Genomic DNA, 21,584 nt, shown 5'->3' on the forward strand with positions numbered 1-21,584 from the left:
AGCTACCTACGACTTGGTGTGACATCTACTGGTAGGACATTGTTGTAGCTACCTACGATTTGGTGTGACATCTACTGGTAGGACATTGTTGTAGCTACCTACGAGACAAACATTGGCATTGGAATGGCCTTACTGAAAAGCTCTGTGACTTTCCAATAAGTCAGTTCATCAATTTGCTGCCCTGCTCGAGCTGCCCCGGTTATTGTGAAATAAAAATGTTTAGGAGCAACAATGGCTCAGCTGCGAAGTGGTAGGTCACACAAGGTCACAGAACAGGACTGACGAGTGCTGAAGCGAGTAGCGCATAAAAATAGTTTGTCCTCGGTTGCAACACTCACTACAGAGTTCCAAACTGCCTCTGAAAGCAACATCAGCACGTGAACTGTTCATATGGAGCCTAAGATCCCCATGCGCAATGCTAAGCGTTGGCTGGAGTGGTCTAAAGCTCGCTGCCATTGGAATCTGGAGCAGTGGAAGCACACTTCACCATCTGGCAGTCCGACAGACAAATCTGGGTTTGGCGGATGCCAGGAGAATGCTACCTGCCCCAATGCATAGTGCCAACTGTAAAGTTTGGTGGAAGAGGAATAATGGTCTGGTGCTGTTTTTCATGGTTCGGGCTAGGCCCTTTAGTTCCAGTGTAGGAAAATATTAACACTACAGCATAAAATGACATTTTAAGGCCATTCTGTGTTTCCAACTTTGTGGCAACAGTTTGGGGAAGCCCCTTTCCTATTTCAGCATGACAATGTCCCCATGCACAAAACGAGGTCCATACAGAAATGGTTTGATGAGATCGGTGTGGAAGAACTTGACTGGCCTGCACAGAGCCCTGAACTCAACCCCATCTAACACCTTTGGGATGAATTGGAACGCCGACTGCAAGCCAGGCTTAAATCGCCCAACCTCTCTAACACTCTTGCAGCTGAATGGAAGCATGTCCCCGTAGCAATGTTCCAACATCTAGTGGGAAGCCTTCCCAGAAGAGTGGAAGCTGTTATGGCAGCAAAGGGGTGGCCAACTCCATGATTTTGGAATGCGATGTTCGACGAGCAGGTCCACATACTTTTGCTCATGTAGTGCATATTAAGGTGGCAAGGCATATGAACTAACAGGTTATGGAGCAAACAACTCAATTATCACAACACACTTTTTCCCCCTGGCTTGGCTTCCCCAGTGATTTTACCCACACACAGCTACTGCAAGGGACACATAGGTCAACAAATATATTTGGTAGCTATTCATCCGATTGCTAAAGTTGATTTAAAAAAAATCCATTAACCAGCCATCTATCTTGAAACTTCTGGTGGAAGCTAGCTAACGGTAGCTTACTCCTACCAACAGAGTTCACCTTAGCAAGCTAGGTGTACTCCAGCTAGATTTCAAGAAAATGAGCTAGCCACATAATTGGTAACTATATTCTAAAGACTAGCCAGTTACTGACAATGACTATTTTTGTCAAACTACTTTGTTCCCCTGCCTGTTTATTTATGCATGTATGTGTGACCTAAAGTTGTCACGAAAAATGCACCTCCTAATTTTACTGCAAATAGTCTGTTTTCATATAATTTGGCTGATTAGGGGGCTTGTGCACATTTACATGTGTTACTGGCTAAGATCATTCTTATTCATGTTTTTGTTGTATTTCAGGTGGTGGCATTGCTGACAGGCCAGTATGCTGACAGCCCAGGGGCCATATTCACAAAGAATCTCAGAGTAGGAGTACTAATTTTAGGATCAGTTTTGCCTTCACACTGAGTACAATTACATTGTCAATGGGGAGGTTATCCTAGATAACCATCCCCACTCAGACACTTTGTGAATATGGGCCTTGGAAGAAAGCTGTTACCAAATACCTTGCACAGCAGTCATTTCACCACAGGACCCTAGAGCAGGGTTTGGCAACCCTGTTCTTGGAGTGCCACAGGTACTGCAGGATTTTAGTTTGCTTCGTTGCGGAACGGTTTCTACTGAATGACACGTTTTCCCAAAACGTTCTTGAACAGACTTTGAGATACGTTTGCTCCGTTGGGTGGGTGTGGCTTGAAGCAATGAGTGAGGTATTTCAAAGGGCAGCAGTGCATTTTGAACCCTCAACCCAACCCCTCCCTGTTTTTCAACTGGTCGTTCAGTACAGCTACATTTCCATTCAACAGAATGCTCTATTAATTTTTTTTGTGCTGAACGCAGCCCTGACCAACTCAGCTAATTGATCAGCGACTGACTAAATTCAACACACCTGGTCTTCCAGGTCGGTTAAATCAACCATTGACTAATCATTGACCGGCCCTAGAGGTATTAGTCAATGCTTATGAACTGAATATTGAATGTGAATTTCAACCTATCAAATTAAATTGTATTGGTCACATAAGCATATTTAGCAGATGTTATTGCTGGTGTAGCGAAATGCTTGTTTTCCCAGCTCCAACAATGCAGTAGTATCTAACAATTCACAACAATACACACAAATCTAAAAGTAAAATAATGGAATTAGGAAATATATAAATATTAGGATAAGCAATGTCTAAGTGGCATTGACTAAAATACCGTACAGTATATACATATGAAATGAGTAAAACAGTATGTAAACATTATTAAAGTGACCAGTGATTCCATGTCTATGTACATAGGGCAGCAGCCTATAAGGTGCAGGGTTGAGTAACCAGGTGGTAACCGGCTAGTGATGGCTATTTAACAGTCTTATGGCCTTGCGATAGACTGACAAACAGCTTCTCTCTGTCCCAGATTTGATGCACCTGTACTGACCTCGCCTTCTGAATGATAGCGGGGTGAACAGGCTGGTAATCCGGCCTACTACTGTTGTGTCATCTGCAAACTTGATGATTGAGTTGGTGTATGGCCACGCAGACATGGGTGAACAGGGACTACAGGAGGGGGCTGAGTATGCACCCTTGTGGGGCTCCTGTGTTGAGGATCAGCATAGTGGAGGTGTTGTTTGCTACCTTCACTGCCTGGGGGCAGCCCGTCAGGAAGTCCAGGACCCAGTTGCACAGGGTGGGGTTCAGACGCAGGGCCCGAGCTTAATGATGGGCTTGGAGGGTACTATGATGAAGGCTGAGCTATAGTCAATGAACACCATTCTTACATAGGTATTCCTCTTGTCCAGATGGGATAGGGCAGTGTGCAGTGCAACGGCGATTGCATCATCTGTGGATCTATTGGGGCGGTATGCAAATTGAAGAGGGTCTAGGGTGTCATGTAAGGTGGAGGTGAAATGATCCTTAACTATCCTCTCAAAACACTTTATGATGATGACAAAAATGAGTGCTACGGAGCGATAATCATTTACTTCAGTTACCTTTGCTTTCTTGGGTACAGGAACAATGGTGGACATCTTGAAGCAAGTGGGGACAGCAGACTGGGATAAGGAGAGATTGAATATGTCTGTAAACACTCCAGCCAGCTGTTCTGCACCATGCTCTGAGGATGCGGCTAGGGATGCCGTCTGGGCCAGCAGACTTGTGAGGGTTAACACGCATAAATGTCTTACTCACATCGGCCACGGAGAAGGAGAGCCCACAGTCCTTGGTAGCTGGCCGTGTCAGTGGCACTGTGTTATCCTCAAAGCAGGCAAAGGTGTTTAAGCTTGTCCCGGAGCAAGACGCCACGTCGCGGACACCGACTGGTTTTCCCTTTGTAGTCTGTGATTGTCTGTAGACCCTGCCACATACGTCTCATGTCTGAGCCGTTGAATTCCTCTTTGTCTCTGTACTGACATTTTGCCTGTTTGATTGCCTTATGGAGGGAATAATTGCACTGTTTTGTATTCAACCATATTCCCAGTCACCTTGCCATGGTTAAATGCGGTGGTTTGCGCTTTCAGTTTGGTTTGGGTAGGTTTTAATAGTCACAGTAGGAACGACATCCCCTATACACTTCCTGAAGAACACTAACAAAAGGATTGAATGGTTCAGCAACATGGGCAGGAAATTCTAACATTTATTTTATTTATTTATTTCACCTTTATTTAACCAAGTAGGCTAGTTGAGAACAAGTTCATGGGATGACCAGGGACGTTCTCTTGATACGTGTGTGAATTTGACCTTTTTCCTGTACTGTTAAGCATTCAAATTGTAACTAGTACTTTTGGGTGTCAGGCAAAATGTATGGTGTTAAAAAGTACATAATTTTCTTTAGGAATGTAGTAAAGTAAAAGTTGTCAAAAATATAAATAGTATATTAAAGTACAGATACCCCAAAAAATGACTTAAGTAGTACTTTAAAGTATTTTTACTTAAGTACTTTACACCACTGCCACCAACATATGTTTGCTTGACACCCCTTCATTATCATATTGGAGGAATAAATACAGAAATAAATGAAGAATAAAATGAAAGAAAGTGTGATTCATTATTTAAATTATATTTTATCTATTTATGTGTGCAATTATTCACTCATCCATTTATTTATCTATTTATGTGTGCATTTATTTATCTATTTATATGTGCATTTATGTATTTATTTATTTAAGTTTGGACACACCTACTCATTCAAGGGTTTTCCTTATTTTTACTATTTTCTACATTGTAGAATAATAGTGAAGACATCAAAACTATGAAATAACACATTTGGAATCATGTAGTAACCAAAAAAGTGTTAAACAAATCAAAATATATTTTATATTTGAGATTCTTCAAAGTCGCCACCCTTTGCCTTGATGACAGCTTTGCACACTCTTGGCATTCTCTCAACCAGCTTTATGAGGTCGTCACCTGGAATGCATTTCAATTAACAGGTGTGCCTTGTTAAAGTTAATTTGTGTAATTTCTTTCCTTCTTAATTGCATTTGAGCCAATCAGTTGTGTTGTGACAAGGTAGGGGTGGTATACAGAAGATAGCCCTATTTGGTAAAAGACCAAGTACATATAGCAATTACAGCTCAAATAAGCAAAGAGAAACGACAGTCCATGATAACTTTAAGACATGAAGGTCTTTCGATGCGTTTCTTCAAGTGCAGTCGCAAAAACTGGCTCTATGATGAAACTGTCTCTCATGAGCACCACCACAGGAAAGGAAGACTCAGAGTTACTTCTGCTGAAGAGGATAAGTTCATTATAGATAATTGCACCTCGGATTGCAGCCCAAATAAATGCTTCACAGAGTTCAAGTAACAGACACATCTCAACATCAACTGTTCAGAGGAGACTGCGTAAATCAGGCCTTCATAGTCAAATTGCTGCAAAGAAACCACTACTAAAGGACAACAATAATAAGAAGAGACTTGCTTGGGCCAAGAAACACGATCATTGGACATTAGACATGGCCTCCACAATCATCCGACCTCAACCCAATTGGGATGGTTTGGGACGAGTTGAACCGCAGAGTGAAGGAAAAGCAGCCAACAAGTGCGCAGCATATGTGGGAACTCCTTCAAGACTGTTGGAAAAACATTTCTCATGAAGCTGGTTGAGAGAATTCCAAGAGTGCGCAAAGCTGTCATCAAGGCAAATGGAGGCTACTTTGAAGAATTTGTTTAATACTTCTTTTTGGTAAATACATGATTCCATATGTGTTATTTCATAGTTTTGAGGTCTTCACCATTATTCTACAATGTAGAAAATAGTTAAATAAAGAAAAAACATTGAATGTGTAGGTGTGTCCAAACTTTTGACTGGTACTGTCTTTATGTATTTATGTGTGCATTTATTTATCCATTTCATTATAGTCAAGGCAGCTTTGATCCTCCATACTTATAAGAAACTCCACTGAAAAAGCATCATATGATGATTTCTGTATTTTGAAAGTTACATATCAATGGACAAATGAAACAAATACCAAAATATAGTTTTTCGGTGGAGTTTTCCTTTAAGTTTTCCTAACCTGCTATGAAAAGTAAAATCTGATGTTAATTTGAAAAATCTGGATTCCTTCTATCCATGACCTTCCAAGCTTTTCCTAACCGTAACGTGATTCTCTTAACCTTGTACGTTAATTCTCATCACCTGCTGCGTAAATTGTCCTAATATTCTATGTAAAGATAAATCTGACATCATTTTGACAAAAGCTGGATCCATTCTAGCCATGACCCTTCAAGCTTTTAAAGCAACGTCCGGTTTCATCCCAATTTTTGAAGTTCACTTTCAACAAGTGGACGAGAGAGAGGGAAGAGTTGTGGTCGTCTAACTTGAAGTGTTTGTTATATCGAGATGTTGATTGTATAGTCGCTTGAATTATATCGAACACCCAGGACGATTTCGGTGGGTTTTAATCGGTTGATGTCAATATGACAATTGCACTTTATCTGTAAACTAGTGCTTTTAAATGAAAGTGAAGTACAGCATCGAGTGTGTCTCTGCTAGACCGCTGAGGAGGTTTGCCAAGCGGCGTGGGTCAAGAACCATGCCCGAACTTTCCAAGATGAGGAAGCCTGACGTCAAAGTTGTCATTCTGGGCGACATGAACGTTGGGAAGACCTCGCTGCTTCACAGGTACACGGAGAAGAAATTTAAAGACACCATCAGCACCGTCGGAGGGGCGTTTTTCCTCAAACAGTGGGGACCCTACAATATCTCCATTTGGGACACTGCTGGTAAGGTGTTCAATATTGACTGTTATGAGTAAGGGCTCGTTTAGTAGGCTACACTGATTTTTAAATGTGTGGAAGTTCGGTGACTATAGTTGTTTAGAGAACCTCTACACATTTAAAAATCGGTGTAGCCTGATATTATTTAATTACGCAAGTCGGTTAAGAACAAATTCTTATTCACAATGACTGCTACCCCAGCCAAACACGTATGACGCTGGGCCAATTGTGTGCCTATTACTCCAAATCACGGCCGGTTGTCATACAGCCTGGAATCGAACCAGGGACTGTAGTGACTCCTCTACCAATGAGATGCAGTGTCTTAGAGAGCTGCGCCACTCGGGAGCCCCATAGGCTCTTTACAATGGTCAGCTCTGTTGTTGATTTCCAGTGTTGACTTGTGGAGAGCATGTGACTACACCACCTAAGGGTTGCTTGTCCTGTACAGCCCCTTTCATGACTGAGTGTTAGATTAGTGATCTGGTTTACCAGTTTAAATGAACTACTGAACAAGAACCACAATGTCAGACAAGTCGATGCCTATTACGTTTTGACTAGATCATATTGTGCAGAGTCAATAAAAAAGCCTTGAAATCATGGCTAATTCATTCATACCCCAAAACCCATATCATGTTACAGTTGGCAATGTGGATGAGGTTATAGCACATTATTTTATATAGTACTAAAACGTTATCTGATGCTCAAGGACAGTAACATTGCATTTTAGATTGCTACATTCATGAAAGGTTAGGCTATATCATTCAAGATCTGGTGTTAGGCATTGGGCTTGGGGTTGCCAGAAGATACCGACCCTACCATTACGCTTGTTTACACTGAGCTACACTAGGGTCAGCTGGCAGTCATGGTTACATTAAGACACTGGTGCCGGAGCGAGATATGGGTTGGAGTACCTACCTCGATGCAGCGACGGGATATGCCAAATGTTAATTATCCGCACTGATACATAGAGAAGATTTGAAATACTGCTTGTTTTAAAGGAGAACTGCCCTTTTCGTCGTCATGCTACAAGACATGACCAAACATCTCAATCCAAAATCATTGACATTAATATAGAGTTTGTTCCCCCCCTTTGCTGCAATAACAGCCTCCACTCTTCTGGGAAGGCTTTCCGCTAGATGTTGGAACATTTTTATGGGTACTTGCTTCTAGAGGTCGACCGATTTAATCGGATGGCCGATTTAATTAGGGCCGATTTCAAGTTTTCATAACAACTGGAAATCGGTATTATTGGACACCGCTTTGGCCAATTTAAAAAAAATATATATATATTTTTTAACACCTTTTTAATCTTTATCTAATTAGGCAAGTCAGTTAAGAACACATTCTTATTTTCAATGACAACCCACTGTTCCGAGGCTAACTGCAGATTTTTACCTTGTCAGTTCGGGGATTCAATCTTGCAACCTTCCGGTTATTAGTCCAACGCTCTAACCACCTGCCTCTCATTGCACTCCACGAGGAGACTGCCTGTTACGCGAATGCAGTAAGCCAAGTTGCTAGCTAGCATTAAACTTATCTTATAAAAAACAATCAATCAGTCATAATCACTAGTTAACTACACATGGTTGATGATATTACGAGTTTATCTAGCGTGTCTTGCGTTGCATATAATCGATGCGGTGTGTATTCATGACAAAGGACTGTCCTTTCTCCAATGTGAACCTAACCATAAACATCAATGCCTTTCTTAAAATCAATACACAGACGTATATATTTTTAAACCTGCATATTTAGCTAAAAGCAATCCAGGTTAGCAGGCAATATTAACCAGGCGAATTTGTCACTTCTCTTGCGTTCATTGCACGCAGAGTCTGGGTATGTGCAACAGTTTGGGCTGCCTAATTTGCCAGAATTTTACATAATTATGACATAACATTGACGGTTGTGCAATGTAACAGGAATATTTAGACTTAGGGATGCCACCCGTTAGATAAAATACGGAACGGTTCCATATTTCACTGAAAGAATAAACGTCTTGTTTTCGAGATGACAGTTTCCGGAGTCGACCATATTAATGACCGAAGGCTCGTATTTCTGTGTGTTATTATGTTATAATTAAGTCTATGATTTGATAGAGCAGTTTGACTGAGCGATGGTAGGCACCAGCAGGCTCATAAGCATTCATTCAAACAGCACTTTTGTGCGTTTTGCCAGCAGCTTTTTGCTGCGCTTCAAGCATTGCGCTGTTTATGACTTCAAGCCTATCAACTCCTGAGATTAGGATGGTGTAACCGATGTGAAATGGCTAGCTAGTTAGCGGGGTGCGCGCTAATAGTGTTTCAAACGTCACTCGCTCTGAGACTTGGAGTAGTTATTGGTAACGCTGCTTCGAGGGTGGCATGGGTAACACTGCTTCGAAGGGTGGCTGTTGTTGATGTGTTCCTGGTTCGAGCCCAGATTGGGGCGAGGAGAGGGACGGAAGCTATACTGTTACACTGGCAATACTAAAGTGCCTATAAGTGCCTATCCAATAGTCAAAGGTATATGAAATACAAATGGTGTAGAGAGAAATATTGCTATAATAACTACAATCTAAAACTTCTTACCTGGGAATATTGAAGACTCGTGTTAAAAGGAACCAGCTTTCATATGTTCTCATGTTCTGAGCAAGGAACTTAAACGTTAGCTTTCTGACATGGCACATATTGCACATTTACTTCTCCAGCACTTTGTTTTTGCATTGTTTAAACCAAATTGAACATGTTTCATTATTTTTTTTAGGCTAAATTGATTTTATTGATGTATTATATTAAGTTAAAAATAAGTGCTCATTCAGTATTGTTGTAATTGTCATTAATTATAAATAAATAAACCGTCCGATTAATCGGTGTCAGCTTTTTTGGTCCTCCAATTATCGGTATCGGCGTTGAAAAATCATAATCGGTCGACCTCTACTTGCTTCTATTCAGCCACGAGCATTAGTGAGGTTGGACACTGATGTTGGGCGATTAGACATGGCTCACAGTCGGCGTTCCAATTCATTCCAATGGTGTTTGATGGGGTTGAGGTCAGGGCTCTGTGCAGGTCAGTCAAGTTCTTCCACACCGATCTCATCAAACCATTTCTGTATGGGCCTTGCTTTGTGCAGAGGGGGGATTGTCATGCTAAAACAGGAATGCGCTTTCCCCAAACTGTTGCCACAAAGTTGGAAGCACAGAATCGTCTAGAATCTCATTGTATGCTGTAGTGTCAAGATTTCCCTTCTGGAACGAAGGGGCCTGGCCTGAACCATGAAACATAGCCCCAGACCATTATTCCGCATGCACCAAACATTACAGTTGACACTGCATTTGGGCGGGTAGCGTACTCCTGGCATCTGCCAAACCCAGATTCGTCTGTCGGACTGTCAGATGGTGAAGTGGGATTCATCACTCCAGAGAACACGTTCCACTGCTCCAGAGTCCAATGGTGACACGCTTTACACCACTCCTGCCGACGCCATGCGCAATGCCAAGAGATCTTAGGCTTGTGTGTGGCTGCTCGACCATGGAAACCCATTTCATGAAGCTCCTGACAAACCGTCCTTGTGCTGACGTTGCTTCCAGAGGCACTTTGGAACTCGGTAGTGAGTGTTGAAACCGAGGACGGATGATTTTTAGGCTCTACATGCATCAGCACTCTGCGGTCCTGTTCTGTGAGCTTGTGTGGCCTACCACTTGGCGGATGAGCCGTTGTTGCTCCTGAATGTTTCCACTTCACAATAACAGCAATTACAGTTGCCTAGGGCAGCTCTAGCAGGGAGTGCCATGTTGAAAGTCTGAGCTCTTCTGTAAAGCAATTATACTGCCAGTGTTTGTCTATGGAGATTGCGTGGCTTTTTGCTCGATCTTATACACCTATCTGCAAAAGGTGTGGCTGAAATAGCCGAATCGACTAATTTTGAAGGGGTGTCCACATACTTTTGTGTGTGTATACATTTAGTAGCTAGCAGTAGCCACCGTAGCCATTTTGGAATGGCAGTGTCAGCCAATCAGCTCCTTTTTGTTGGTCAACGTGATGTCATTTGCTAATGGCTGATATGCCTACTGCTGCCTGGCATGAGGACGGAAAGGGCAGTGGAAAACTGGAACTATTGTAATCTTCTCTATAGAGCAGTGTGGATCAAGGTCAAATTTGTAGTACAGTGGCATATCCCATCCCTGCATTGAGGTACGTTTTCCAAGCCATATCACACGCCGGCTCCACGGTTTCTTAATGTAGGTTAACCATGTTTATCTTCCGACCTCAGTGTAAACAAGCGTAATGGTAGGGTCGGCGTCTTCTGGAAAGGCTGGGGGCAATGCCTAACAGACAACACTACTGATTTTGCATGATTTTTACCAAATGTTACAAAATCAAGGCCCAGTTGATATAAAGAGACAAAATGCAACAAGTCAAGTCAACATTTTGTAATGATGACAATCGGTTTATTCCTGTGTTACCCAATCAGACTGCCATCTCAGGGTTACCCAATCACATTTGCACAAGTCTGGAGGTGGTGCACGTAATGCAATATGCAATGGTGACTTAATTACAATATTGAATTCACCAGAGTTTCATTGAATGATGTTTTGGTTTTTCAAAGACACAGACCTGAACTCCACATTCAGTGTTGATGAGAGCCTGGGGGCTTTAAAAATAGGTTGTAACCTGTAAATAATGACAGGAATGGGTTATCTGTATCAAATTGGAACGTTCTGATATTCTATAATAACAGGGGAGATGTGATGTCTGGATATATGACCTACATTTTGACCATCCTGGCCCATATTTACCAAGAGTTAGTGTACTTTTATTTGGCCTATTTAGCGATGTCCTTACGAACCCAAGACACAAATAGACCATGATTTGGGGGATTTTCTAGAAAAGTAATCCTTAGAATGGTCCTTTTTGTAGGAATGATTCTTGACTTATATTTGACATTTGTATCTAAATCTATAATTGAGAAAATATTTATCAAATTTGGCAAATGTATGACATTTTGGGCTTTTACCCAAGCCTCCTTTAAGACTCGGTAATGTTTCATCTGTAAGTGCTACAAAGCCTGAATTGGTGTCATATGACTCTTTACCGCTTTGCTCTGTAATATGAGGAGTATTTTGATTTAAGTAATATTTGGTTTTGCATTAATTTGTGAATATTGAGAACAACATTTTTGATTCGGCAAAAGTTTCATGATACTGTTGAACATAATATACTCTCTGGGGCAGATCAATGTTCCAAAGTGGGACCTCTGCTACTTTTTGATGTTATGGCCCTTTTTACTGAGAAATGGCACAGTAGGCAATGTAATCAATCACAGGCCTCTTTTTACTTGTATCAATGTACATTCTGCAAATCACTAGCAGAGGGTGACCACTTTGAATTCATTTTGTTTGTAATTCTTCCAAATTTTGATTGTAACTCTAAGAAATAGACTTATGCACTTATAATTCACGGCAGCTAAAAGAAAGGTGACTTGGTCATATGACACTACAATGGGATAAAATGACTATTAGCAAGAGCAACATGATTTTTGTCAACTTACAGCAAGAAACTGGTGACAAAATGCTCAAATGAGTGTTTAATTGAGTTTCACAGCATTGTCAGAAGTCGTATGGGACTTAGGCCTAACATCAGTCAAGTGATTGACTGATGTTGGTTTAGAAAGGTAGAAAAACGACTGAAGCACATAAACACTATTTCCCATCCCTGCTCCATATCCCCATGACCTCTCTGCAGGATGCTGTTGTCTTTAGTCACTCACTGGGTTAGGGTTACAGTAAAGGGCTTTGCTTTCTGACTCGTCACAGTGCTGTGTCCACGTGACGTTAAAATAGGAAGTTGATCTAGTTATATGATTGTGCAATTAAGGCATAAACTGTTTGGGAGTGGATGATTGACAGAAAATAGTAGGGCTCAGAGATGTTGTATCTTCCCCCAAATCCTCAAATCTCTGGCCACGTAGGGTGTTCAACCATAAAATGCTTATTTCATTCAATGTTTATTGAGATATGTTCATTCAATAGAGAATTGCATCAGAAATAAAATATAGTCCAAACCCTATCTCGCAAACAACTTCAAAGATTTTGCTGAGTTAGTTCATATAAGGAAATTGGTCAATTGAAATACTCATTAGGCCCTAATCTATGGATTTCACATGACTGGGCAGGGGTGCACTGGTCAGCCAGTCCCACCCACTGGGGCGCCAGGCCCAGTTTCCCCTCAAAAGGGCATTATTACAGACAGAAATACTACTCCCAAATTCTCTAAAACAACGGATGGATGGATTATCTTGACAATGGAGAAATGCTCACTAACAGGGATGTAAACACATTTGGACACATTTTTTGATAATGGAACTTTTTTTTAAATCTTTTTTTCAGCTCATGAAACATGTGACAAACTACATGTTAAATTTATTTTTGTTCAGTATAGTTCAAACGATAGAGATTTTTACTCAAAATTTAGCATGATTATAGTGAATAAAGAATGTCATTATGGTCACAAAGTGGTCGCTGCTCCATGGTCAGAACGGCGCTTACTTCAAACGTCAACTGGCAAGCTAGCTAGTGGCTGCAGGTATGTGTGATATTTCTAAACAAGCTAGCTAGTGGCTGCAGGTTTGTGATATTTCTAAATAAAATCTGCGGAAAACCAAATAGAGTAAAACTGATAGTCTGGCTTTAAAATGCTGCTAGATAGCCAACTCGACTTTATCAGTTGTAGCCAAGCTAGCTGGCTTGACACTCCGTAACGTTAGCTTATCAGGCTTTTCGTGCCAACTGGACATTCCTCTCGCCCATCCCGGTCAACTCCTTGCCTACTCCTTGGTCTTCTTCTTGGTTCAAAACTAGATGGCTGTAGTCAGGTGACTTATTGTCAAAAGCAACCCACTTGTAACACAGCCACCTGGTGAAGGCAGTCAATGGCTTAGTGTTCCAAAACTGTTTACCTGTTTCTAAACTCAGCAAAAAAAAGAAACATCCCTTTTTCAGGACCCTGTCTTTCAAAGATCATTAGTAAAAATCCAAATAACTTCACATATCTTCATTGTAAAGGGTTTAAACACTTTCTTATGCTTGTTCAATGAACCAATAACAATTAATGAACATACACCTGTGGAACGGTCGTTGAGACACTAACAGCTTACACAAGGCAGGCAATTAAGGTTACAGTTATGAAAACGTAGGACACTAAAGAGGCCTTTCTAATGACTCTGAAAAACACCAAACGAAATATGCTCAGAGTCCCTGCTCATCTGTGTGAATGTCCCTTAGACATGCTGCAAGGAGGCATGAGGACTGCAGATGTGGCCAGGGCAATAAATTGCAATGTCCGTACTGTGAGACGCCTAAGACAGTGCTACAGGGAGACGGGACGGACCGCTGATCGTCCTCGCAATGGCAGACCACGTGTAACAACACCTGCACTGGATCGGTACATCCGAACATTACACCTGCGGGACAGGTACAGAATGGCAAAAACTACCCGAGTTACACCAGGAACGCATAATCCCTCCAGTGCTCAGACTGTCCACAATCAGCTGAGAGAGGCTGGACTGAGGGCTTGTAGGCCTGTTGTAAGGCAGGTCCTCACCAGACATCGCCTATGGGCACAAACCCACCGTTGCTGGACCAGACAGGACTGGTAAAAAGTGCTCTTCACTGACGAGTCTCGGTTTTGTCTCACCAGGGGTGATGGTCGGATTCGCATTTGTCAAAGTAATGAGCATTACACTGAGGCCTGTACTCTGGAGCGGGATCGAGTTGAAGGGTCTGGGGTGATGTCATGGCATCATCGGACTGAGCTTGTTGTCATTGCAGGCAATCGCAACGCTGTGCGTTACAAGGAAGACCTCCTCCCTCGTGGTACCCTTCCTGCAGGCTCATCCTGACATGACCCTCCAGCATGACAATACCACCAGCTATACTGCTTGTTCTGTACGTGATTTCCTGCAAGACAGGAATGTCAGTGTTCTGCCATGGCCAGCGAAGAGCCCGGATCTCAATCCCATTGAGCAATTTTGGAGCCTTTTTGGATTGGAGGGTGAGGGCTAGGGCCATTCCCCCCAGAAATGTCAGGGAACTTGCAGGTGCCTTGGTGGAAGAGTGGGGTAACATCTCACAGCAAATCTGGTGCAGCCCATGAGGAAATGCACTGCAGTACTTAATGCAGCTGGTGGCCACACCAGAGCTCAACGTTACTTTTTTGATTTTTACCCCTTTGTTCAGGGACACATTATTCCATTCATGTTAGTCACATGTCTGTGGAACTGGTTCAGTTTATGTCTCAGTTGTTGATTCTTGTTATGTTCATACAAATATTTGCACATGTTAAGTTTGCTGAAAATAAGCGCAGTTGACAGTGCGAGGACATTTCTTTTTTGCTCTGTGTGTGTGTATATATCCAAACTAAGACTGAATTTCATTATCTACTCTCCCTGACATTTTTTGTTTCAGTTTTCATTGTTAATTTCTTGTGTATCAAGTTGATTTTAATTGGTCCAAAGTGAGGATATACCTCAATGTTACTAACGCCGAAATATGAGGAGATGCAACCAAGAGCTGTGTAGTCTACACTAGTAATGATCACAACAAACTAACGCCCTTATTTAATCAACACTTTTGTACAATCTAATGATTAATTGTATGTGATTCATAATAATATAGGCTAAAGAAATAGATTCAGACATTAATTTAGTATCACGCTCTTGAATTTACCCGCGTTTCACTCCATTCTAGAACGGTGCGTTAATTCTGTTCAGCATAGTATACCCAGACTGGTGAAACGGCTTTGATTCTGCAATCATTGAAAACAAGGAATTAATGTCAGCCAAGTCTATCACAAATTAAATGGGAACATCACCAAGATTGGTTCCTTCTCTGTGTACCCAATGGGAGTTCCTACTGATGCCTTTTTTTAATATATTTTTTAAAAAGCGGCCTCATTTTAAGACACTTGGGGAGGGTTAGCTTTTTAGTATAGCCAACAGTACAAATATAAAGACGAACGCATACTCCCAAACACCTACTACTCACATGTACACTCATCCACACATTCAGTCTCACTTCAACCAAAGGATGTGGTTGCTTAAACATGAGACTGCTACCATGGTTACTCCATGGATATCAGTCTGAAAGAAGTCGCTGAAGAGGACTCCATAGTCTCTACAAAGCAGAATGTTGAATAAAATTATATTTACACTTGTAGTAACTTGACAAGGAATGCCCACACGCTTTTCCTCAGATACTGTTTCCTGTGGGATTTCAACTTGTATACTACCACCCGCAGCTGTTCCATCTGAAAACATGGTATTTTCTTTGTCATAGTGCAGGCGGATGTGATCCTGGTGTCTGCGCATGACTCGACCATCAGTCAGTTTGACCACAAAGGACGCTGGACCACTGACTCAGAATGATACCTGGCAACCAGGTATCACTGATGTTGACTGGTGTTTTGCGGGTACTATTTAATGAAGTTGCCCGTTGAGGACTTGTGAGGCGTCTGTTTCTCAAACTAGACACACTAATGTACTTGTCCCTTGCTCAGTTGTGCACTGTGGTCCCACTCCTCTTTCTATTCTGGTTCGAGACAGTTTGCACTGTTCTGTGAAGGGAGTAGTACACAGCGTTGTACGAGATCTTCAGTTTCTTGGCAAGTTCTTGCATGGAGTTGCCTTCATTTTTCAGAACAAGAATAGTCTGAGTTTCAGAAAGTTATTTTTGTTTCTGGACATTTTAAGCCTATAATCTAACCCACAAATGCTGAAGCTCCAGATACTCAACTAGTCTAAAGAAGGCCAGTTTTATTGCTGCTGTAATCCGAACAAGAGTTTTTAGCTGTTTAACATAATTGCAAAAGGGTTTTCTAATGATCAATTAGCCTTTTTAAAATGATAAACTTGGATTAGCTAACACAACGTGCCATTGGAACACAGGAGTGATGGTTGCTGATATTGGGCCTCTGTACACCTATGTAGATATTCCATAACTCAGCCGTTTCCAGCTACAATAGTCATTTACAACATTAACAATGTCTACACTGTGTTTCTGACCAATTTGATGTTATTTTAATGGAAAAATGTGCTTTTCTTTCAAAAACAAGGACATTTTATAAGTGATCCTAAACTTTAGAACGGTAGTGTATGTCACACTACTTGGAATATGCACTTGCAATGCTTCAGGCGCAGCCCTGCCTCGGAGAATCTCTAACACCTGGTCCAGATGGCTGTTCTCCTCCTACGTCTCACCTGTAACCAGGATGTCATCCAGGTACGCTGCTACATGAGGGATCCCATTCCAGATTGTCCTCTGGAAAATGGCTGGACTGGATGCCACGCCGAAAGCCATGCGGTTGTACCTGAACGAGCCTTTGTGTGTGTTGTCTGACACACTTGAGTCCTTGTCCAGGAGGAACTGTTGGTAGGCATGACTCATGTCAAGCTTTGAACGTCTTGCCTCCAGCAAGCGTCGCTGTTGATGGTGAGTTTGTAGTCCCCACATATACGCAGTGATGTCACTTTTAAGAACGGGAACAATTGGCGCTGCCCAGCGGGAGAACTGAATGGGTTAGTTTCTTGCAGCTGCTCCAACTCCATCATCCTCCACTTTCTTTTTCATGGCGTAAGGCACTGTCCTGGGTTTGAAAATGCGAGGCTCTGCCGAGGGATCCACGAACAACTGAAAAATCTCAGGGTACATTTGAGTGACATCCTCAGTCCCGTGTGTGTGTTTCTCACCCAAGTGCAGTTGTATTTTGGTGAGCCAGTCACACCCTAGTAAACTAAGCCCATTCCTTTTCACCTCCAGAGGCCCCAGCAATGGTATGGTCTCCCCGGTGTTCGTACGCAGTTTGATCCCTGCTGGTGTGCGGGCTGAGGGCTGTTTTGAGCCCCACATTTGTTTGTAGTTCTCCTCACTGATAAGAGGCAGAGTTCCTCCATCTCCCGCCACTGTTGCGTAGATGGGCTCTGGACACTGCTCACTCACATTAAACATGTTGTAGGAACAATGCTCTTCCGTGCTCTCTAGGTGGTGTGCTGCTGACTGCGGCTTCTTAGCTGTGCACTTGCCCTGCCCAGTCTGCCCACCCTCTTGCTTGCTCCTAGGACCCCTGCATTTTATTTTTGGCTAATTGTCCCTTTTTTTGCAATTGTGACAGACCGTATCTTTGAACTTAGTTGTTTGCACGTGTTCCCCCACAACTAACATTCCACTGCTTGTTTTTCCTGATGCCCTGCACCACTTCCTCTGTTAGCCTTTTGAATATTTTTAGCATTACTAACGGCCATCTCATCCCTTGAGATATTTCTAAGGCTCTCTTAAATCAGTGTGGCTTCCCCCACCAAACGGCACTCTATGCCGTCCTCATTAATGCCACAGACTGATCTGTCACAGAGCATGTTCTCAAACACAGCCCCAAACTCAATATTCAGAGTTCATGTAATTCAGCAACAAAGTTAGCAACAGACTGACCTGTTTTCCGTAAATGGCAGTTAAACTTGAACCTCTGGACAATCACCGACGCTTTGGATTTTGGTGAGTCTGAAATAAAGGAATGTCCCCATCGTGTAGCCAAATTCCTCATAAGCTTGTAGGTTTTAGCCCCACACACACTCAAGAGGATAGAGCTATTTACCGATAGAGTATGTACAGGTGCAGCGATCGGTTAGCTGCTCAGATAGCAGATGTTTGAAGTTGGTGAGGGAGATAAGTCTCCAACTTCAGCGATTTTTGCAATTCGTCCCAGTCAGCGGAGAACTGGAAGGAAAGGCGGCCATATGGAGGTAGTCATCTGTAATTCCATTTGCCAAAACTATCATCCTTTCCACATTCCATCCAGTCCTTTTTCTCTTCCACACACTCGGTGATGGTCCCAAACCAACGTTAGCAATTTTTTTTTTTTTCGTCAATTTTTCACTTGCTGCTGATTGTCACTGTTGGCGTTTCCCTCCAGCGGCGCCTGCTTTCCGTCGCTCATTAAGCTAACTGACTACCTTCACTGTTTCTTAGCTAGCTTGCGCATCGCCCTGTACATGCTGATCCTCGTCGCCAAAAAGATGTAGTAACACAGTGGTCTAAGGCAGTGCTAGAGGCATCACTACAGACCCTTGTTCGATCCCGGCCTGTATCACAACCGGTCGTGATCGGGAGTTCCAAAGGGCAGCGCACAATTGTCTCCGTGTCGTCCGAGTTAGGGGAGGGTATGGCCAGGGTAGGTAGTCATTAATTGACTTGCCTAGTTAAATAACTTGACAAGGAAGGCCCACACGCATTTCTGTATTACTTTCATCATAAAAAATAAAATGTGTAAAAATGCAGCAAAGCGATACAGCCCACTCCACGCGTGATAGTCGCCTTGTACAGATCCGACTCTGGGCGATGACCTCAGAGGAAAGGTCACGGCCAATTCCAATAATAACCATGCACACATGAATAGCAATCATACTATACTGCTGGTAAGTACAATACATATTCAATGTAATTATGTATATAGTGTCCACACTAACACATTACCTGTACATGCTGTTGGGCCTCTTGGCGGTAGGAGGTGGCGCTGGCGTAGCCACAGGAAAGTGTTTACGTTTTGCTGTGCCGGTAGGTTTTGTCGCTTGTATTTTCTACCTGTTAACTCAGTGCATCACATGCAATATGTAAACAATAGCTGAATGTAACTGCATTCTGGGTAGTAGAGGTCATGAGAGGAAACTGTCCTGATCCAAACACTTGTTTCTGCCTGACGTAGAGACAGAACCTGTGATATGACTTCGTTTTTTGATGTTAACAAGAAGACACTCCATTTTAACTGGATTGTTTGAGCAGTGCTGAAGAGAATATCCTCCGCCTTTTCATTATAATTATTTTTTTGTTCTCGTCAAGACCAGAATGTGGGGAATCATCTAGTTTCAGGCGTTTCTTTCAAGCTATGTTAGGTTATAGTAGTATTTATAATAAACCGACAATTACAATCCCGGAAATGTACCCCTTTACTTGGTTCAACTTCCTGTAGAAGTTACAGTCGCCGGCGGCTGCTCAGTCACATGACAGGGAGGTGACTGTGTAGCAGGTCAGGGTGACGGCATATGCTTCAACCTCCCACTCACCCATAACCCACTCACTGGACCTAATATAACCCTGCTTGATCATGCTGTACAGACACACCAAGGGGGAGGGGTGTGGTTTAGTGTCATCCTGATTTGCCCTCCTCCCAGCAGATGTATCGTCTTCTGTTTATTACCCTGCTTCATACTGTCTGTTTCTGAGCAGAATAGGATCCTAGCCCCACTGCCCCACACTGGAATTTTACCCTGGAGAAAGTTCTTTCAAACAACAATCTTTCCCTGTTTCTCTGTTGATCCTAGGGATTTGTCTGTCAGCATACTCGATTTCAGCTCAGTTGGCTCTCCTTATTTGTTTGTTTTTTTATGTCAGGCAGGCTACTCCTGGATACTCAGGCCAAAGGTTTAATTACTGCACATACTGTATCTTACAACCTGTGAAACATTTTATTTGGACCTTTGTTCAAAGGCTCCCTGGATTTTTGCACGTATTTTGGCTGTGACCGTGAAGTGTTCAGAACAAAGTCTCCAAGATCAAACTTTACTTAAACACACACTGAAGAGCTCTTGCATATTTCTACAACAAAGGTTGCTTTTGTTTTTCAGCTATTCTCTTGCTCTCTCTCGCTACCTGTAGTTTGAAGCTTGTGAATTTGTCTGTGGTCGTTTTTGCCTTTACTTGACATTCATTGGTCTATATTAGAACACAATCATGTTTGTTTTGACTCTTGTGTATGCAACTACTCCTATGTGCTTAACATGTTCTGATCATTCTTTCTGGTGTGTCCCCCAGGTCGGGAGCAGTTCCACGGCCTGGGCTCCATGTACTGCCGCGGCGCTGCTGCTGTCATCCTCACCTACGACGTAACCAACTGGCAGAGTCTGGCTGAGCTGGAGGAGCGCTTCCTGTCCCTGACCGACACTGCCAATCACGACTGCATCTACGCCATCGTGGGCAACAAGGCCGACCTCACAGACCTCCAGGCACAGGTGGGAGCCACCCAAGACAGCCTAACCGAGGACCAGGGAGAGGAGGACGGGGAGAGGCCCAGGGTGCCTTCTGCCTGCCCCACCCCTCCAGCCTCTCCCGTCTCCCTGTCGGGGATGTCGGTCAACAAGCAGGTGAGCCGGGAGGATGCAGTGGCCTTGTATGGGAGGATCCTGAGATACAAGGGTATGGAGGAGACTAACAGCCTGCCTGCTGACAAGATGTGCTTTGAGACCAGTGCTAAGACGGGCTACAACGTGGACCCTCTGTTTGAGGCTCTGTTTGACATGGTGCTGCCCTCCATCATCAGGAAGAGGACTGAGAGAGAGGGATCACCCACCGTGGACCTGGATGAGTGCATCGTGGCAGGGAAACGGCCAAGGGCCGCCTGCTGCTAGGGACTCCCGAGTTTTAGACTGATCGTAAAGAGGAGTTTTCATGCCATCGCCATGTTGCTCTCCCAAGAGATCCTAAGATTTGTCTGCATTGACCGATTTTTGATACACATACTTTCAAGCAATCAATCAAACATTTATTCTTCCAATGAGATGCCAAGGATTGTTATGGAGTAAGAAGTGGTTGGATTTCTGAGGCTCTGATGTGCATGTAATTGAGTTCTGGCCAAAATGGTGTGTAGTTTGTAAATGGACTGTTTAGAAATCAATCACAGATGATTATTTTCCTGAATGAGAATGTCACATGCCTTTCTGTTCAACAGCACGAATTGTTTGACTTCCAGGGTGGGCACATTTGAATTGTGTAAAATTAATCTTATTGTAAGGATGTTTTTAAATGTTTGTTAAACAATCAGCTTTGTTTGCATTTGTACGTTCGGTTGCATGTTAATTTTTATTACATCCTTTTTTTCCATTTGCACCTGATCTACACTGGACAATGTGCATTTATATGGAAGACATTTTAAACGTGCTTGATATTTTCAAAGATGATACGATAATAAAGATACTCATTTTGAAATTGTGATGTAGTTTGAGCTGAGGTGTGAACGTCAATGC

At 42.7% G+C, this 21,584-nt stretch overlaps 1 protein-coding gene across 1 annotated transcript; it reads left to right on the plus strand.

Annotated features, from left to right (window-relative positions):
- The first annotated feature begins 6,098 nt into the window (after positions 1 to 6,098).
- Positions 6,099 to 21,549, plus strand: LOC135519088 (ras-related protein Rab-20-like). The gene is made up of 2 exons (XM_064944148.1): positions 6,099 to 6,550; positions 20,377 to 21,549. The coding sequence occupies exons 1-2, from the start codon at positions 6,283 to 6,285 to the stop codon at positions 20,967 to 20,969; spliced, it is 861 nt and encodes a 286-aa protein (XP_064800220.1). The 5' UTR covers positions 6,099 to 6,282; the 3' UTR covers positions 20,970 to 21,549.
- The last annotated feature ends 35 nt before the right edge of the window (positions 21,550 to 21,584 follow it).

This window comes from Oncorhynchus masou, chromosome 29, assembly GCF_036934945.1.
Source record: "Oncorhynchus masou masou isolate Uvic2021 chromosome 29, UVic_Omas_1.1, whole genome shotgun sequence".
Taxonomy (NCBI): Eukaryota; Metazoa; Chordata; class Actinopteri; order Salmoniformes; family Salmonidae; genus Oncorhynchus; species Oncorhynchus masou.

Excerpts from the sequence above, each read along its gene's own strand:
- LOC135519088 (XM_064944148.1), top strand. The coding sequence starts at position 6,283 with ATGAAAGTGAAGTACAGCATCGAGTGTGTCTCTGCTAGACCGCTGAGG. Across the intron at positions 6,551-20,376 it reads CTCCATTTGGGACACTGCTG|GTCGGGAGCAGTTCCACGGC; the intron begins GTAAGGTGTTCA and ends TGTGTCCCCCAG.